At 34.2% G+C, this 21473-nt stretch overlaps 1 protein-coding gene across 15 annotated transcripts in view; it reads left to right on the top strand.

The window, feature by feature from the left end:
- Window positions 1-21473, top strand: part of LOC111057090 (PDZ and LIM domain protein Zasp) — a 118078-nt gene that overhangs the window by 18178 nt on the left and 78427 nt on the right. The window contains exons 1-2 of one of the 15 annotated variants that reach the window (XM_039437881.1): window positions 5921-6416; window positions 7594-7961. The exons of the other annotated variants lie outside the window; for them this stretch is intronic. Coding sequence (XP_039293815.1) covers window positions 7872-7961 — 90 coding nt within the window. The 5' untranslated portion in view covers window positions 5921-6416; window positions 7594-7871. Of the gene's footprint in view, window positions 1-5920; window positions 6417-7593; window positions 7962-21473 lie in introns of those variants that run through there. 15 annotated transcript variants of the gene reach the window in all.

Raw genomic sequence — 21473 nt, 5'->3', positions numbered from 1 at the left:
ACGGAAAAATAACAACTCAGGACGGCTGTTGGCAGTGAAAGTTTAGCGAATCTTCACTTGAACATTGAAAAATCTGCCAGAGCCGTTTATAGACGTGAAGTTATAAACACGCAATAATAAACGGTACGGTACGCTACAGACTCAGCGGATACTGCATCCGTGATTTCAAGGCCGAATTGCTGAAACGATAGTAAAAAGTATTCAAGATCCAAGTTTATTTATGAATCTTTCGTGCAGAATGAAGAAAATGTTGCATCTCTGTGTAGGCTCAACTGCACAGACCTAGGCATAGATCTTGGCATTTCAGTTTTTACATTGATCAATGTGTGTCATTGAGATATCGTTGATTTATATTATTTTTATTCTCAATTCGTACAAATAACACCAATAAAAAAACACCAACATCACTGAAATGAATTATTGGCAACTGAGAAAATTTGAAAAATATACGACTTTTCAATCATATTATGAATTTGAATTTGCATACGATGGATTAGCCTGTATGCAAGCAATAATCAAGTTTATTTCTCTCACCACTATTATGGATGACGACGCTCTGCGCCATCCATTTGATTAGTGAAAACGTTTTGAAAATCGATATTGATTTATCAATTCAATAATAATATGTACTTGACAAGTGAACGCTGAACTAAGGATAGAATTCATAACAAACAATGATTTTCAATCGTATGAACTTTTGTTATTTTAAACATAAATTGATAGATTTTAATATCATCTTCAGAAAATCAGATGTATTTTAATGGAAAACTCAATTGCAGATTGTCCAGAGACCCAGAGTTGAGATTTTCAAGGAGCAATATAGTGATAGTGAAGAGTAGAATTTGTTTTTAAAGTAACATTTTGATGATTTTTCTAATGGAAATTGTATGCATTAATTACTGTGAATACGTTTTTGAAAATTGTGATCATTATAAAAAGCTGTCACCTCTCAGACATTGATTATTGAAACATTGGGAAAACTCTAAAATACTGGGACTGCTCACAATAGTTGTATTCTACCCCAGCTGTGTTCTGAACCAAGTGGAAAGAACTATAATATTCTATTTATATAATACTCCAACTATATATTCTAACTATGATATTCTATACTAGTGAAATAGTGCTTTGTATAGTCCTTTGTAGAGTCTTTTGTACATTTCAATAACTTCGAAAGCACTCGTTGAAAATAATTAATTCAGAATGTTACAATCCACGTGGATTTGTACGTTTTTCAATTAGAGAGATGAACAATATACAATTATCATCTGGATTCTTTTGTCCGTAAAAGATCAATTTACGATTGAGAATAGGAATGCCAATGACGTGTACTGTTGCGATTCAATTGGACCGCCCTGAGGGGAAACATCTGTATTGTGAGTGCATCATTGAGAAACTCAATTAAGTTTACGGGAAATTAGGATGTAATGAGAGAATGACAAAAGCAAGAAAGAGACAATACAAGGACGAAGGTGAAATAATGGAATCGTCGTTGGATAACTTGAAAACCCTCGGAATGAAGATGGCTTAGCCAGACTGAAGAACAATGCGAGAAAGAAGAATTGAGAGGAGGTGCGGGGTAAGGAAAACGACGAAGGAAGTTGGAAAAGAAAGTTGGAATGGAGTTTAGAAAGTAAACCTGCAAACAAAGCCAGTATTCTCGTGCTCTGTCTTGCCTTTTTTCAGCAGTACTACAAACTGACAGAAAAGCTCCAAAAGTTTGACTACAACAATAAGATTGAGTAACCCTTTTGCTCTGTGCAGAATAGAGATAATGGATTTCCTTGTAGCAAAAATCGTCTGTGGAAGTTTTTCGAAGTGATAGATAGATAGATAGATAACTTTGTAAGGAAGTATGCGTAATTTATTAATCAAAACAAGCTAGGAATTGGAACCGATATGGATTGCATCAACTTTCCTTAACGCTTATCCAAAAGTAAGCGTAATCTAGATCTAGTGAATATTGATACGAGTTATTCTCTCCTTCTGGTGACAGTAACATATACTTGGATAAGAAAACGTCCAGACTCATCATGCGTTTTCAAATTTATTAATTCTGTCAAAACAAACTAGGAATTGGAACAGATATGCATTGCATCAACTTTCCTTAACGCTTATTTAAGAGAAAACGTGATCTAGACATCTAGATAATATTTATATGAACTATTCTCTCCTTCTGGTGACAGCCACATATACTTTGATAAGGAAATGCCCAAACTCATCATGCATTTCAAATTTATGAATTCTATCAATCAAAATTTACAGATGGAAATTACTGAGATATTGCAACTATTGATAATAATTATTAATCAAAATTTACTTTTATAGAAAGAAAGAAATATGATATTTTATTCCAATAGTAGAATATTGTTGATGAATTAATTGATTACCAGTAGACTTCTCATGACATCTGTTGTGACCTTACTGAATATTTTGTGAGAGTATCCTATTCTTGATCACATCTCTTCATTGATCTTCATTAACCTATATTGAATCCTTTCTGCTCTTTTTGACTCATTAGTAGTTTGATTAGAATAGATAAATAGTATTTCGTTCACTTTTATAAATTATACAAGTATGGTAATATGAATACTATAAATTAATTCTCGGTATAAATTCATCACTTTCGTGAATCTATGAAAATCTTATTGTCTTCTTGACTGCAGAATCAAAGTTTTTATCTTTAATTTTTCAAAATACAATTGTTTACATCAATTCATTATACCACTTGTATTTTAAAATACAAGTGAAGTAAGATTGATAGACTTTCTCCACTCATTCCTGACGAACTCATTGAATTCTACTTGATAATCTGCCATTCTTGATCAAAATCTAACTTTCGTAGGAAAATGATGATTAAACAATCCTTGGGATCCAAAATCTGCCTTGACTGACAGAGATTCTAATTTTTCATTCTTGTCACAAAATACGAGTATTTTATTGGAAAATCTTGATGATTGTTGAAATCTTCTGAAATTAATTTGAGTGACAGACTGACAGAACTTCAATTCACTGTGCCTCTTCAAAGACGTCTCATTAAATAATGATCAATTTAAGAATTTCATGAACCTATTATCGTTCATATTAGTAGTTGATGAATTATACTGTACTCTTCTGTATTATACTGTACTTTATTTACATATCTTATGGAACATGATAAATTACAATGAAGCACATTCTTCTTAATGATTGATTAATCTCAATTGAGGATGTTATATTAGAGACAAAATAGTAACAGTTCAGGTGTAGATGTATAAAGACGGTTGAATCTCACGCATATTGATAACTTCATCTAAAGTTGATATCTACCATAACTGATCTTCTAATTCGAAACTTAAATAGAACTGAAACATCGCAACGCAGCTCTCAATAATTGACAAGTGGAGCGTCCCACTTGGTTCTCTGTCCATGTCTCTTCAGTCTTCTCCTTTCCAAGTCCTTACTTACTTGGTGGATGTTTTCTAGGGCCTGAAGTGCCACAAGGGACCTGTCAAGTCTAGCCAAAGTTGGCTTCAAGTTTGAAGTACAAGGTGACTTTAACTTGATCTAAGTGAGTTTGCAAAGGTGTTGCGTCTTCTCTTTTGACTTGCAGACGCCAATTTTCCGCTTCATTACATTACCACTCTCCATCATGTAGCCTTATCGCTTCTCCCATTTGAGTCGTATGGAACCTAGAGATTCGCCATTTGTGGAAAACTACAAATGAAACCTTTCCATTATGGAAATCAATAGGTCATATTTTGAAACAAGTTAATCTCAGTGTTGTATTGATTGAAACATTTCAATGATTATTTTCCACATATTATGAGTCACTCATGACATGAGTTGTATTCCAAGGACCTATCTCACAAATTGTTATTGAGTCGAACATGAGAAAATTCTAAGATAAGACATAATAACATAAAATTTTTAAAATAAGTGCAATATTTCTAAAGTTTTTAATTTATTGTGATTCATTTATAGTATAAGCCTTCAAAATTCAAAATTCTCAATTTGGACCGAAAATCAAGTGACGAAGCAGTGTGTGATTACATAACCTTAACTTTTGGACAACATTAACATTTTATCAAAATTTTTGGAGAGAAATAGTACAGGCTAGGCCTAGTTTTTCCTCCAATGTCATAATTGTATTATGATTATAGTGTTTTATGCAATAAATGAATAAATAAATAATATCGTATCACTGTATCACTCAGGGCTACTGTGAAAGGAAATTACTTGGATGTTTGATGATGATGCCCTACAACTTATACTTATACGGTAGTTTATTGCAATAATCTGATGGATAAAATTCATAATCTAATGAAAATAAAATTGTATAAAAGAATGGATAGGATGAATTCAATCTATGTAAATTATGCTCATGGACAGTGAAAATTCAATTGCTATAGTATAAATAAATATTACAATATAGATTATGATAGAAAATATTATAATTATTACAATAAGAATTATGTATAGATTTCTCACATCTCGATACCGAGAATCGATACTATGGATGAAATTTAAAATAAACGTTGAATTGGATAAAACTAGCTGTATGATTCGAGCCAATCATTGTACGGCTATATCGATTTGTACCCGAGAATTTTTAATAGTTTTGCCCTTTGACCTGGGGGTTATTGAATCATCTATGCAATGTTTGCAGTTAGAGTATTATGACACTGAGCTGAATTGTGTAAACAAACACTTGTGAGGAAAGTGCAACCCCACATTTTACTGCACTTCCTGCTCACTCTCACCGCCAGTCAACTTTTCATCTATTTTTGTGGAATTTTTTATTATGTTGTGGATTCGAAAGACAGGTGTATCACAGAATATTCTGTATAGTACTGTTTATCCAAATAGTATTATGAAAATAAATCATCGAATTGAAATTATGTTTTCTCAAGACAGAGCCCTGGATTCCATAAAGTGCTTGATGAGTAAGTAGGATCATACTCTTACTTTATATAATTATGACCCACGATATCATGGGTGGAACATTACAATAGTATTTGGTTAATTGGAAGTTTGCTGGTCACCTCCAGAATACATATAAAATTATCAATAATCATTTTCAAAAACATTATACATGGTATTATGAATGATAAATTTGGAATGCAATATTCTAATAAACTGGAAATATAATAAATATCTTAAAAGTATAAGAGGAGCAATTTTGTGAAATTTACTGCTACTGTTCAAATTTGGGAGTATTTATGAGGAAGAATTGGAAGTTGGAATCTTATAATTACATTTACCAGCATGCTAGTGCCAATGATAATTTTTTCATGAATTACTATTGAGAATACGAGAATATGTGAGAGAAGGATAAAAAATTATTAGGGAAAATACTTTTTAATATTGATATGAGAATTAAATTTCAATGAATAGTGCCATTTTCTTACCATATCGTGAAGTTATTGTAGGATTGAAGTTAGAAATATATTATATTCTATACTATTTTAATGTATATTCGATTCAAATGTACACAGTTTCCGCAACGGGCACTTCTGAAGTTTTAAAAATACCCTCCACCCATTATACTGAATTATCGAAATTGGAGAAGCAGTTCGAATTATCGAAATCTGTCTGATATACAAACGAATGTAGTCTTAATTGATGAAAGCAGCTCCCGTCCTGAAATTTGGTTTAATGAAACATTGCAGCTATATCGATGACAGGGTCATCCTCTCGCACCTCAGAGCAAGTGAGATTTAATAAATTGTCATTTATTTGAAAATCGTACTAGGTTAGAATTAGAATCTTCACTTACGACCTATATCGAGTGACTTTTTTCTGTTGTTATGCAATATTACAAGCAGAGTAAGTGCAAACCAATACCGATACTTTGCAAGGTAAGTGATAGTCGAAATCTAAATGGAGCGTCGGCCAATGTTGTTGCGATAAGCGGCTCAACTGCGTTCACTGAATTCAGTCGATAAGTGTGACAAGTCACCTTGCGCTGACTTAACGTCGAGCTTGGCGTGTGTGCTTAGTGCTTAGGCGTGTACTTAGCTGTCGCTAGACATAACTTAGCCTGCGTGAACTTGGATCTAGTCTAGTGCAGTGCATAATTGCCCGTGTTACATCGCTCTCTGCTTTTCATGGCGGTGGATTCGTGCATAAAGTGATCATTACTGTTGATTGATTGTTAGCTGTGTGCTTGTAAAGTGTTGGCTTAGTTTCTGAGCACGTAACGCGCTTAAATCAGCCGATGATGAGGATTCAAGACCACCCCTCCGACCCACCGTCATACCCCAAGTGATTAACACTGAATCAATGCTGTCGCCGATGTAATGGGAATCTGTAATCCGTCAACAGATGTCCAAATGTTGCTGCAAATAATACTCGTTCGATTTACACTGATTCAACCAAGTTGGATGACTTTGATAATACCCTTCAACGTGCGGCTCAGTTATCAGCTAGGCTTATAGGTGTGTTCCGGAGATTGGGTGTACCTGTTCAATTAAACCCTATTAAAAACTTATTCTTGATTCTCCTCTGGGTTGCAAGCCAAGGATTCTCATATTTTACATCAAAATATGATTCAACCATATTCTTTACAAGGGAAAAGTTTATTTGTATTCTTTCCATGATAGCGTTATGTATGACAATGTAAATATCTTCATTATCATACCATTTTTAACATATTCATGTTAGCGTTTGCACTTTTTATGTTTTTACATGAATGTGACGCTTCTTCAACTAAGTTTGAATAAATTTAGCCCACTCGACCAAAAAAAAATCAAGTCATGTTTTGAAGCCTGGACAATTTACAGTTAATACCATAGACATATATTTTTCATGCATTTCGTTTCTTGTTATTATAGTAATGTAATAGATTCAAGAACTATTCTTGGCAATAAATCTCCAATTATTATAATATCTCTAGCGAGAGTTGAACTATGAAATTTGAAAAAAGGAGGTCGTTCGAATGATATAGTCTACACTAAAAGTTTCGAAGGATTTGAAGGACACAAGTTTCAGTTGGAGATAAATCATATCAAACCATCATTTTTTCTATTTCTGTGTTAGTTTTGATACATTAATGACAAATATCGGGGACCGAGCATATCATTAGATAGAACATTTCTGTATGAATGTTATTATAATTTCTTCTTTCGTAATAAATTTTTAATGCTTTTGTACTCCAGAGCGAAGCTCGGTCCCTGATATTGTTCTATTTAATCACAGTAAATTGAGATTGATTCCCAGAGGAATGCAAAATTTTCCCTCACAAAGGCCAAGTTGCACAAAAGCCGGTTAAATTTTAATCCTGATTAACTTCAAGTGAACCAAATCAGAGGAGACCATTTAAAGAAGATGGATCTACTGGAATTAATCAGGATTGAAAACAACCAGGCTTTTTTGCAACCGGCACTAAGTACCTGATTGAATGATTACTAAAGTTCAACAGCTGAGTCATAATTTTGACACAGTCTCACACACATGAACTCACTCACTCACTTCCATCACCAACAGACGACGAAATAACTATTATCATCTGTTTTTCCAAGAATAAATAATACTTATCCTTCAGCGAGTTTCTCAGGGATGAGACCCAGTGCAATCGAATCTTTATATTACAAACCTAATATGTTCTTAATTTAGTGAGAATCGTTAGAGCCGTTTTCGAGATCCGGTGAAATACAAACATATAAACATCTAAACATCTAAACATATAAATAGGAGTTGCTCGTTCAATAGTATAGGATATGGATAAAAATTCAATGGAACTTCTATGAAGGATCCTGCTCGCCATTGGAATGGAGTGTATCAGTGGTTATAGAATTGATTTTGAGTTTAGCCTATGTGATGGTTGTTTTCTATACCTCCAATCGGATTTTGATAAGAATATGTGTTATTGATTCAGTGCTCAATGCTCAAAGATGGAAAGAACAAAGAAAGTTAGGTTTGCCGATGAAGCTTTAGAGGACTTGAGGAATTTGAACTTGGTTGGAATGAAACTAGTTTTTGAGGTGAGAAAAATAATTTATTTATCATTTCTTAAAAATATCATTTGTTCAATAAAATTCCAGAATAATGTATGCAGAATCTGACACTCTGATTCTTTATCACTTTAGCTAAGTTCGAAATCACCTTTATGGTAGTGCTAGTGCTCATTAAAAAATAGATTCATTATAAATAGTAGTTTGAGTTGCGATATCAAAGTCTTTGAGTCCAGCGTGGAAAAAATAGATCCTTACTTATAATGATAAATCAATATTATATTACTTTTTTAAAAGTGAACCTTCCATGAACCTTGAAGTCCAATTTCAAATAATTATTTTTTGATTAATAATGTAACTTTTTTTCATAAAATTGAGTTCACATCAACATATTTATTCTAAAAATAATATTGAAATAAAATATTATGACTCAATGTGACTAACTGTGACTCAACAATTGTAGGGTTAAAAACTGAATTTATTTTACTGTTTCATCCAAATAAGCCCTTCCTTCAAGTATGTAGTTGTATGTTCCTTTAATGTTCATCAACGAAATTTTTAGTTATTTGTTTATTTGAAGTGCTTGTAGTAGAGGTATGGGAGAGATTTGGTTTCGAAATGAATCAACAGCAAGCAAATTAATGATGAGAAAAATTATTATTCTACGCAACATAGAACCATCAGCAACGCTTATTCAGCTCAATCGAACTTCCATTGCAGACGAATGAGTTGCATCTTTCTGATTGAACTGTGAAATGAAGACAGGAAATGTATCAGTATGCTTCGGGAATTTTGAATGTCGGTTGTTGGCAATGCTGAGTTTTTGCTGCTCACTGATGCGAAATATTGAACGAAAAATTTTTGATGAGAGCGAATATTATGAACAAACTGAAGTAGAAAAACTAGACCGATGGGGGTTGTAACCACAATACCCCTCTGAGGATTTTGCGCCGTTTTTCTAGTCGAATTGTTCCAAACAATTTTCGCTGCTTCCATTTATTCGCGCAAAAAAACTTGACAAACTCTGTAAGTACACATTTCGCATTACGATCTCTTGGGGAATTGTGCGCTTTTTCTACGCTGCTGGTTTATGCGTGCAGAGCAATCTGCACTTTTTACTACCACCAAATAATGTGTGCTGATGTTAAGGCTTAGTTTTTAGGGCTGTGTAAACCTCTATTCAATTTGGAGACTAAACATCGTTCTTCAACGAAAATAGTGAATATACAAGCATTGATTAGATATGTATGCATTATTCAAGAGAATATTTTCGGCTGACCATCTTCCACTGTGTTACAAGAGAGCAAGAAATAATAGATGAGGATATAGTCCAACATTAGCTCTGTAGTTGAAGTAGGAAATCAACGCTTGAATAACAATTTGAAATTTAAATTCTGAAACATCTAGCTTACAGAACTTTAACAGATTCTCTTCATTGTTCAGTGTCTTACCCTATCCACTTACGTTTTTCTCATTTTGTAGAAAATCAGATTGAGCAAGTTGATCACTAACCAACGATATAAACGTTTTGTTTTGATAAAATATTCATTACGGGAAGAATAAATGGAAGTGAAGAGGTGAACGTGAATTATTTTCTATTAAAACGTGCTTTAAAGCTTTCCCAGATTCAATTGATGTACTAGGAGTTCTGTGAACAGTAGACCTAGCGCAGTTATAAACCATTGCCTCCTCTTATAATGTCCATCAGAGTAAATCCTGTCCGTATGTCGTGTCGGCGATATATCGGTGTGAAAACGGCTAATGACTGTTGGGTTGATGTATAAAAAATGCTAACGTCAAAAGCTAATTACCTTCAAGGCATACTGACAACAGGTCAGCCCGAGTTGAAAGCAGAGAAAGGTCGAATGATCTTATAATGAATGATCTTAACAATTATATTGAAAAAGATTATCCAATTATTTAAATAATAGAAAACAGTGTATCGAACAGCCTTAAGGGATTTCGTGGGCACTTCATGAAGATGGATATAGACCCAAATATTCTGATTCTAGGGTACCTCAGGATAGCCGAACCACTTGATGCGCATTCGGGGGTCGCGACTGGGCCGCATAATGGCCGATTCAAAATGGCGGATCTAGCATTAATTAAAACGGTCATAGAATGGTTGCCATCCATGATAGAGACCTCTAGTGAACGCGAATCGGATCACAATGAACTATTCTACCAAGCTTGTTATTACACATTTCCACCTAAAACATGATTTTAACCTACGAAAATGCACTTTTTCAAAAACATTTAATTTTTCACGAGATTTTTTCTGAATAACTACTTTTAATGACTATTTTTGGATATAAAGTGCTAAACAAAACTTTTTGACATAAAATTTATACAGTAATCCATTCCCGTTTGTTCTAAACTTTTATAATCTTTTGTTCTGGAGTTATAATTTTTTAATGATGTCATTCTAGCCTCTGAGACAATTAACTTTCATTAAAACTGAACTATAAAATCGATTTTTTCCCGACTACTTCATGATAGAGACTTAAAAATGGTCTCAATCTCTTCGTTACAACCAGCCAAATAAGAATATTGATAGGGAAGCAACGGATATATTTTTCATAATTGATAAATTCAAGATGGCGGTCATAACTGATAAATTCTTTTATATCGATTTATATTCAGTTATAGTGAGAGATATGGGATCGATTCTACCACCAAAGTGTTCATATCTACCCAAAATATAATGTTCTAGATATAAATATCATTTTAATTACTCTTTCCATGATTAATTTAGTTTAAAAACTTGGAACAAACAATCTTCGGGGAAGAAATTTCACTTTCCAACTCTGTAAATGTATTCACAGTGACCATAAATAACCTACTATTACTGAGACTGTGTTGTAGAATATTCCCAAAGCTTCAAAATGACATCTAGTTGAGGGCTGTAAGTCTATTTTTCACTTCTGAAGCGTCATTGGAAAAAGAGAGAAAAGTATGGTTTGCAGCCAAAGTTACATTTTTCCCTCCATATTAGGCCTAAGCTGAACCTGACAATTAGAAAACCGTGTATCTCAATAATCCTTGAAGGTATAGTCTTGGAAATGGTATCAATCTCTTCGTTATCATGTGTAGAAAGAGAATATCCATGATGGCAATCTTAAAAATAGTTGTCATTATGAAAAACCAAGATGGCTGCAGAAATTTGTAGATTTGTAGATTTTGAATATTTGATAACAAACTTGGTAGAATAGTTCATTGTGATTTGATTCGCGTTTACTAGAGGTCTCTATCATAGATGGTAACCATTCTATGACCGTTTTAACTAATTCTGGATCTGCCATTTTGAATCGGCCACTACGCGGCCCAGTCGCGACCCCCAAATGCGCATAAAGTGGTTCGGATATCCTGAAGTAACCTAGAATCAGAATATTTGGGTCTGTATCCATCTTCACGAAGTGCCCACGAAACCCTGTTTTTGAGCCATAAGAAGCCGGACTGACAGCCCAAAAAGCCATTAGTCGTTTACACACTGATATGCCGTCAAGCCCTGCCGTTAATGATTTGGAGATTATTCAAAATAAGTTATTGAAGTATCTTTATTCCAAAAAGTATAATACATTTTGTCCCATAGCTTTTTTGTTTTTCCACTGAAACTTCAAAGTCAACATTTAAAGTTCAAAAATTCATAACCAGAAGATCCATTAGAGTATTAATGTTATTACATGAAATTCTAAATAAATTCATGCCAAATTTCATCAATTTGTAAAACTTCCATGTTCCATGCAATAGACAAGACTTAATATACTATTTCAAATACCGTTTGTCAGAGCCGCTCACCATTTCGATTCCTACCTAAATAGAACAATAGACTAAACACATTCCTTGACCCCTCCCACTCTATGACCGCAACAATACAAATAAATCTTGTGAAAATTATGCTGCTCAATTGATGAGTCAATTATTATTTTTGAGCTCTACCTACTAACTCTTCATTCTTTCAATTGTTTCTTCTTTCTTTGTATATACATATTTTTCATACCCCTTCACTAACTTTCCTGAATCTAACTCAAATATCGTTCTTTTCTAATCTTATTAGTAATACTGAATCGTTGTGAATATTTAATGAAGTGCGATGTTATTTTCTTTTGTTTTCCTTTTTAATTGTATAGTTATATACAACTTTTCACCGACACGTCAGGACAGGACATAATGCACTCTGATGGACAGTATTAGAGGAGGCTGTGGTTAAAACTGCATTAGGTCCACTGTTCACAGAACTACTCGTCCACTCGACAGCTGATTTATGATGAATAATTCTATAGTCTGATTTTTACAGTAATATTAGCGTACTAAGGAGACTCCTTTCCTCTTGTATTATCCTGAGAATGCAAAATGAAAAAAAACCTTATATATACTTCGACGCGAAATTTAAAAAGGAACATACCTGTAAAATTTCATGGAAATCTATTGCCACGTTTCGCTGTAAATGCGGAGCATATAATGAAAACATAAATATAAAATATAAACATAAAGATAAATGCAAATCGTCGACTTGAATCTTAGACCTCACTTCGCACGGTCAATTTATCATCTCATTTGTGGATTTTTCCTATACAATGTTTTTCTATAATTTAAACTTCTAATTTTTGAAACTAGAGTGTGCACAGATTCCATCTCTCACCCATCTCTGAGCGCTTATCCAGGTTGGTCACATCGATGAGTAATTGCGAGCCTTGTAGGCTACTACTGAAAAGTAACAGATTAGCAACGCAAATCCTTAACTAGTCCCCGGCGAGTTACTTTGTAATTGAATTTAAGCCGGTGGATAGTGGTCCGCCCCAGTTGCCAACCTTTTGCTAATGCATAAGTAATTAGTTGCAGGTGACTTACACGTTCAGTAAGGGATAGAAACTACATTCACTATGTTTGGTTTGTGGTTGAGGTTTTCGTTCTTCATAGGAAGGATTGCTGCAACTAGAAATATCCTAACACACCGGAAATGTAGTGATGAATAACATCAATAGGAGATATAATTCTTTAATATATAATATGTTGGAAGATGCCGATTTTGATGGCCCGAATTAGCCAGTTGAGTTATCGACTAAAGTCAAGTTTTAGTCTGAATACGAACTTTCAACTCATCTCCTTATTAATCAATTATTCTTATTGGGAATGGAACTATTTATTTTTTCTAAGCAAGACAAACATAAATCGTGATGTGGAGTGGAAAGTAATAAGTGACTTGCCTTTATTTTGAACTGGTATTAAGCTAAATTTGGGAGAAGAGTATTGAAGGGTTCGCCTATTTCTCCTCTCCCAATATCAATTTAATGATAGGTGATTTTGTGCAGATTGATGAATAAATAGTTCCTGGATTGCAATTGAATCTGGGTGCAAACTTTACAGAAAATATTCGACAAACATGTTTGATAATAAGGGACAAGGATTTCAAAAAGTTTGGAAAACAATGCTTGCTCTCATAGAGGCATATGGCAAAATGTTTTTCCAAACACATGATATATTATCTCAAAACTTTCAAAAAACATGTTTGCCGAACATGTCAAGTGTAGAACACGACCGAACATGTTAAGTTTAGACTCCACAGATTGATACCAACACTCACCTCAAAAACTCCCACCATGATATTTTTCGCCTTTTCTTCATATTTGAATTGACATTATACTTATCTATTATCATTTTTCAAGATGTACGATTCTGAATATATCTCACATTAGAATTTCACTCATGAAACTCCAAGCGTGGCTCCATGTATCGGAAAAATTTTGAAAAATATTTCGATGTTCTCAGATGCTCACTATGTGTCCAAACTGTGACGACGCATAATTTATTGATGAACGCTTTTGACTTGCAAAAAGCATCGATGAATTTTTTCCTGGTCAGGAAAATTATACGGGAAAATATTATCGGTATCGGAAGGAAAGCTCGAGTGTTTTCTTACAGATTTTTGGGGTTTCCCTCTTTCCGTCAGCTCTGGTTCTCCTCGAGGAGTGGAAAACTGGAGGAAAGCTGTCTGAAACAGATGGTGGTTCTTTCATGAAATATTAATAAGACAGTGGCAAGCGCCTGGCTTGTATCTGTTCCTGTGATGCGAATGAAAATATTCCGGTTAATTCGTCTGTTGCTCAATGAAAATAACATCTACACGAACAACAGCTCTGTTCCCTGTTGTCTTTCCGAGAATCGATCTCAGTTACTAAACTTATCAGGAAACTTGTTCTGGAAAATTCTCTATGGTTAATTAGTTATGTATGTAAATCATTTTCTGACAGTATAGCTTTGATCAAACACTATCCACCATAACCCCAGTGAAATTGCAAAATTATTTTTCGAAAAAGTGTTTAAAAAATCTGTTTCATGCTGTGCTGGAGGTCTGAAACTATGAAGAAGAAATGATTAGGTTGAAACATGAATAATAAGAATTAGAAAATCATACCTAATAGGGGTGTTTATGCCGCTCAAATTACATTAGAAATTGTTGAATGAAAAAGACTAAGAAATTGTCAAAAAACCACTGATTTATTGATAATTAGAAAGACCGGTTTCGGTTATTACACCATTGTCAATCTCTGATAAACCCATTGTTTATCAGATTGTTTATCTGTTTATCAGAGATTGACCATTGTCAATCTCTGATAAACCATTGTTTATCAGATTGTTCATCTGTTTATCAGAGATTGACCATTGTCAATCTCTGATAAACCCATTGTTTATCAGATTGTTTATCTGTTTATCAGAGATTGACAATGGTGTAATAACCGAAACCGGTCTTTCTAATTATCAATAAATCAGTGGTTTTTTGACAATTTCTTAGTCTTTTTCATTCAATATGAATAATTACCACAATATCAACTTCTCAACTACAAAAAAAAAAAAAAAAAAAAAAAAATAGAAATTGTTGTCATTTTCTGTTTCTAGAGTTTCAAACCAAGTTGAGGACTTAAGCTTTATTGATGGAGAAATAGATTCAAAATTTTGACTAAACCAGGAAAATAACCGTTTGAAATACACTTGTTTGATTTTGTAGTGTACGAAATGTAGCAAATGAATTGAGCAAAATTGCATCGGTCTGTCAAAATATATCTTTTGTAAATAGCTAGTTGGTTGAGATGGTGGAAATGAATATGATATAAGAGTAAGCCAAGAGTTGAGGATTATGTGGAGTTTCAAGAATTAACTGTAACTGGTGGTGTGCTGCATCTTCTCATTTGAAATGAGAATCTGAGCTCTGAGCTCAGAACAAGGAATCCATTCATTCAACAAGCTGCACAAAAAGTTGCTTTGGAAATGAAACTCCATCTGTATTAATCTCTCATGCGTCTGTAAACTATAATAATAGCATTCATTCTGTAGTCAAAAACACAGAGAAGGCTTCACGGATTATTTCTTGTTGAAAATCCACGTAACAATAATGGAGATTAATTAGAGAATTCAAATTAAAATTAAAATTCATTCATTTTGCTATAAAATGATACAGATTGATAAAATAAATATTCTAACTTACAAAGTAGCAGTACCGGCAAAGAACAACTTGTGCGCCGGCAGTGAGTTCGAACAACTAGGTATAGCAAACATGTAAATAAAAAAGAAAATGGAGCTTATTCAAACCATTAAAATAAATAAAATTACGGAAACTAGGTCACATCTCAATCTAATATAGAATAGGAATTAATTATGTAAAATGAATGGATTCTTTAAATATAATCCAAGTATTTCATGTTAAATTGAATTAATACCCTTGTACAAATAAATTAAGAGAGAAATACATTAATGTGGAAATACATTATTTTCTTACCCTCACCATATAGAGAACTTTTGTTAAAGTGAAATACGAAACTTATGAGATCGCTGAATTTCTATTGAAGGAGGTGGCATGGAGAAAAATGGATCATGATTGCTAATGCTCAAGTAGTAGTCGGATGAAATTTGTGATGTATTGGTAAACTGTGAATCCAGCCAATAAGCGCTGAATATTTTGATTTGATGCAATAATTCTTGGAATTTGTTGAAATTAATTAATGCAAGAGCATGAATATGAGTTCCACGTGAAAGCAAGAATGCTCACGGCATCCACCCACTCACTCCATTACTAAGCATCTATTTCTCGTTAATTCAGCACCAAATTAACGATTCATATGAAGTTCATCTCATTAAAGACTAAAATCGATATGTGGATTTATCGAATATTCTCAGATATCATGTTCAGTTATTTATAGAGAGCTACCGATCTGCTTTGAATTCTTCATTCAGCTTCTGCAATAAGGATTAATTAACCATAGGGAAACTTTGCAATATAGAAGTTTTAGCCTCACAGAATGTAGAATGTAAAAATTATATCATATTTTACAAGTACTTACATTTTCCCTTCTCTGATATATATATGTATGTTTCATACATGTAAACCTTTTGAATAATTTAAAGCACTCATCTACGTATCTGTAAGGAAAACTGTTGAACTTCAGATTGCACGATCAACTATTTTTAGCATTCCAACAGCAATTGATCAAGTAAAATCTGATCATTCAAGTCAAAACTTGATCAAGTCTAACATTTCCAAACATAATATTATCAACATTTTAGAAATTTAGTATACATTAATATCATATTTAATTCAATTAATATATTTTTTTCTACAGGTGAGTTCCAGTATTTCCAATACAAATGAGAAAACTCCACATAATCGTGAGTAGTGTGAAAACAAATAGATCCGAAGGATCTATCATACTTTATTATCATTAATCACTTATATAAGTTGATTACCATCCCATCCTTATCACCCTTTTCATCTTCAGGATGAAACGCCATTAATTTCAAGCTTAGGTGAAATCAGTATTATTAGTGACAGGTGAATAACAAAAAATTTGAGTACCAATATTAATTTGTGAAACTTGAACTTCCTAACATTCATCTTCCGGAACATGAAACGAACTATGCTTTCAGCAATAACATAAAAGACAAGCCGTCAGGCTCGATTCGCTCGCCATATCCGTCTGGCTAGGGGGCTCCGCCCCCTGGAACCCCGACTGGATCGTCCGAAAATGAGATCAGCGGGCTCGCTTCGCTCGCCAAAAACGCAGATTTTGGGCGTATCTTTGGCGTTATTACAAATTCCTTCTAACACAACATTATTACACCCTAGCTTAGCTTCTGTACTAAATTTGAACAATTTCTGTTCATTTGTTCTCGATAACTCTGAGAAAAAGCAAAACACGCTGAAAAAATGCTAATTTTGGGCCTATCTTTGACGTTATTGCAAATTCCTCCTAACACAATATTATTACACCCTAGCTGAGCTTCTGTAGTGAATTTGAACATTTTCTGTTCATTTGTTCTCGATAAAGCTGAGAAAACGCTGGATAAACGCAGATTTTTGGCGTATCTTTGGAAATTTTTCTAAATACGTTCTTAGTGCGCCTCTAAAGGACCAACTGAACATACCTACCGAATTTGAACGTTTTTGGTCCGGTAGATTTTTAGTTCTGCGAGTGAGTGAGTGAGTGAGTGAGTCAGTGAGTCAGTCAGTGAGTGACTGCCATTTCGCTTTTATATATATAGATTGTACTATTTGTTGAAATGTCTCGTACAGTTATTATGTTTTGTGTTTAACTTTATAGTCTTTACAGTTTACTACTGAAGATCTCAAACCCTCAAAGGTTGATTTAAAAAATCAATTTGCCTCTTATCTTACATGTTGGAAATACCTTCTTCATCAGTCTATCCAATCTAGAATCCACCAAAGTAAATCTCAGTTACAAATCATAGAAAGTTTGAAGTTTGAAGTTTCAAAATCTTCGAATATATGCCTAGAGAATCTTATGATTTACTGGTATTTCCGAAGTGGATAGGAATCAAAACGTTTCTATAAGCTGTAGCTCAAAATGCATTGGCAGATGATCCGTAGCTCTCAAACTACGAGCTTCTGGCTAATGTCCAGAATCGGTTGGACCTTCCCAGACCACTGAAACTGCCTCGGTGATTAATTGATAGAACAGGCAACTTGTAATAGATCCAACCCTTCGGTCATAAGAGAGCCGCAGGCTTAAGATAGATAAGTGAATATATCAGCCACTCCCTTGCACTCGATGGGTGCGTCTAGTTCATTAGCAGCTCTCTCTCACTCTCACTCATATGTCACCTCTCCTCACTTACTCTCCGGACCACACATATAAATTTGACAGACTCACGTCCCTGTGGGTGTGACTTGAAGCGACAGGCTGTCTGTAGATTTGGAAGTATGTTTTTCTAATAAACTTCATGCTTCCAATTTTGTGCCACCACGCTTTTCTGTAATGTTGATCTTGCTCATGTTTTTGAAGCGTGTATATCTAATGTTTATTTTTCATTCAATATGAATAATTACCACAATATCAACTTCTCAACTACACAAAAAGTTTATTTTTCACATAGTAAGGATAAGAATATAAAAAATTTATGAATTCTCGCGCACAATTAATAAAAATTGTAGGATTTATAATATGCGGTTTCCTTACAAGTTCAAATTATTTGTGTCTCTTACAACTGGAGAAATTTAACGAAGCAGGAAAATAACATATCATGGAAAAATTGAACTGTTAATCATTTCTTCGATAATTTTTTCCTCACATAATGGTTTGCATTTAAACGCCATATTTTCCGTCCATCACAAATTTATTGTTTTTTCCTGTTACAACATTTTACGATACAATTTAGTTTTATAATAATACTTTTTGAGATATCTGAAGTACCATTTTAATTACAGAAGTGATAATAATATTTCTCACCGCACATTAGTTATTTCACATACTGTTCCAAGTTCTCTATACCATGATAATAGTACCATCTTGGCAATTTTTCAGTAGTATTCTCTTATATCTCAATAGAAATTATCTTGTAGTACCTATAGTATTGCATGATAGGACAATTATAATAATACGAGTATATCCTTATGATTTGATCTACCTTTCGAGTGATAAGGAATGAATTGAATTCAAGTTTCACGAGTTCTATATTTACCTAAAATCTATCATTTATAATCCATCCACTGACGTCCATCTACTGACGTTTTTTCAGCATCAGTTCGAATAGCTACTTCCACAGTTGGTATAGGCTACTGGAGACCAATTTGAGATTTATGATTGGAATGCTTTGTGAAGTTTCTTCTATTGGGGAAAGTGTTCAAATCAAAATTTAAGAAGTGAGTTCACATATTGGTACATACAGATAAATACTGATAATACCACAGCTATGGGACAAATCCCAATTTACAAACTGCACAATCCACTTTCTATTTCCATTTCGAATACGCAGTGGTAAAGCTTATGATTTGATATCCATAGCCTGCATAGTTCGCTCGAATAGCTTCCCCCAATGTTATTATATACCTGATAAATCTGATAACTGCATCGATGTCGAAGGAAAGCCCATATTTACTCGACTGAACCACAGCCGGAGGAATTGAATAGGCGCTTTCAGGAGAACCAGAACACTGATCCCGAGCATTTCCAAGGCAACTTTTGGGGGGTTGAAAGGGTGGTAGAGGGGCAGGGGGAGGGTGATATCGGGTCAACTCCTCTGGGATGGCAGAGCGAGCCAGTGATCGGGACCACCACAAGGGAGCAGCACCGGCACCGTTCACACGAGTATGGCCCACTTCACACCAACTATGCACGCCGCACACCGTCCATCCGCCAATAACCAGCCATCTCGGCCTCGATTTTCATGCCACAATATTGTTCCGTTCCCATCTTCCTATTGCTTCCTCCCAAATGCTTCCTTTCTCATCTCACTAGGTCCACATCCCTAGCTAGTTTCATACTGCAACTATTATGATGAAGCATAATGATTACTTCTCAGGATTATTCGTATGATAGCAGAGTATTCTACCGCTATTACAGAGTATTCTAACGTTCCTATTTTTCTATTTAATCCTTCCATATCTCTCGAATGCTTTCTTACTCATCTAGCTTGGTCCACACTTCTAACTAGGTTTACCCTGCAACTATTGTGATGAACCATAATCACTATTCAGGATTATTCATTTGATGGCAGAGTATTCTACCGTTCCTATCTTTCTATCTTCTATTCCTGCCTTATCTTTCAAATGTTTCCTTACTTATCTCAGTTAGGGACATACACAAGTTGCGCCCAGCAGTCAAATGGGAGTGATACATGGCTCCCTTACACAAGTACACTGTTCACGTAGTGACGTCATCACTACCATTCCCATTATTTCTCCCGCTCCCACTCTCTTTATCTCTGTCGAAGAGATAACGGTATAATATGCTTTTCGATAACTAACCTGCTGTATAACGACCATTCTTCCCTATTCGCCTTATTCGTTCAACCTAGACCTCCTGCTGAATTATCAAGAAATTAGACCAGTAGGCTTGCTTCGCTCGCCTGCATTTTTCATAAGATACTTTGAGGCTTCATTGAATCGGCGGTTGATTTGAATTGTGCAGCATTCGGTTGCGTAATTTTTTTTTTATAAAAAAAAATAAAAAATGGAGTGATAAAACACCATGATTAGGATATCATGATAATTTTTGTAATGGAGTCTAGTTCTTTCTGTAATTTTCTAAAAAAGATGATGGAGTGAGAAACTTTTTTTGAACAACGAACTCAATCTGTATAATGGTTCAAATTAATAATTCGTGTTGAGAATCAGAAACAAATTATGAATGCAATAATTTACAGATTGAGCCATAGGATATAAAGAACACAAAGATTCAACATAGATATTTATGTTGGGAGAGTTAGACTATTAAATTTGAAATTCTATATCTATCAACCACATTGTCTCTGCCATAAAAACAAATTCAGAAATGAAAAATCAAAACATTAGAATGAATAATTGAGACAATATGTTGCTACAATCAATACGTCAGCGATCATTCATTGAAGATGATTCTTAATGAATGATTGATCATACAATCATGGTTCTAGCCCAATCATTTAAATCAATTAGAAAGGAAGTACAGGTTAGAAATCTGTATCTCATGTAGGCTAATACGTTGTCATAATACAACGTTTTGTAGTGTTTAGCTTGAAGCATCCTTGAGATACTGTGGGGAATTTGAATTTCTCTCCTTCAGTCAGGGAACGTAATGTCGGCTGCTAGTGAGAGCGAAATGAAATCACTCGTGATGACGTCATGGACGTTCACTTTGTTACGTTCTATCTGTTAGTGCCCAAACACGTTCTGACCGCTGGGCGCAATTTGCAGATTTCCCTCACTTAGGCCCATATGCAGATACTCGGTTTACACGGAGAAATTTCAGCTGTTCGTTTAAACCTCATATGAAACATATTATGATAAATGCAACCATATCTACAAGTAAACGTGGTTTAGCATTAAATGTAGTGTTAGCATATGTCCCTTAGTCTACACTTCTAACTAGGTTTAACCTGCAACTATTATGTAAAGAATAATCACTTTTTAGGATTATGATGCCAGAGTATTTATTGTCTATTGCTTCCTACCATGTCGAATCAAACCACTTTTATTAACTCCATAATGAAATTTTTATGAACCATTACAACATAAAAAATTACTCTCAAATGCTTCCCTACTCTTATCTTATT

Source organism: Nilaparvata lugens, chromosome 11 (assembly GCF_014356525.2).
Source record: "Nilaparvata lugens isolate BPH chromosome 11, ASM1435652v1, whole genome shotgun sequence".
Lineage (NCBI taxonomy): Eukaryota > Metazoa > Arthropoda > Insecta > Hemiptera > Delphacidae > Nilaparvata > Nilaparvata lugens.
Note: the sequence above shows the minus strand (reverse complement) of the source record. Positions and strands in the feature narration are given on the sequence as shown.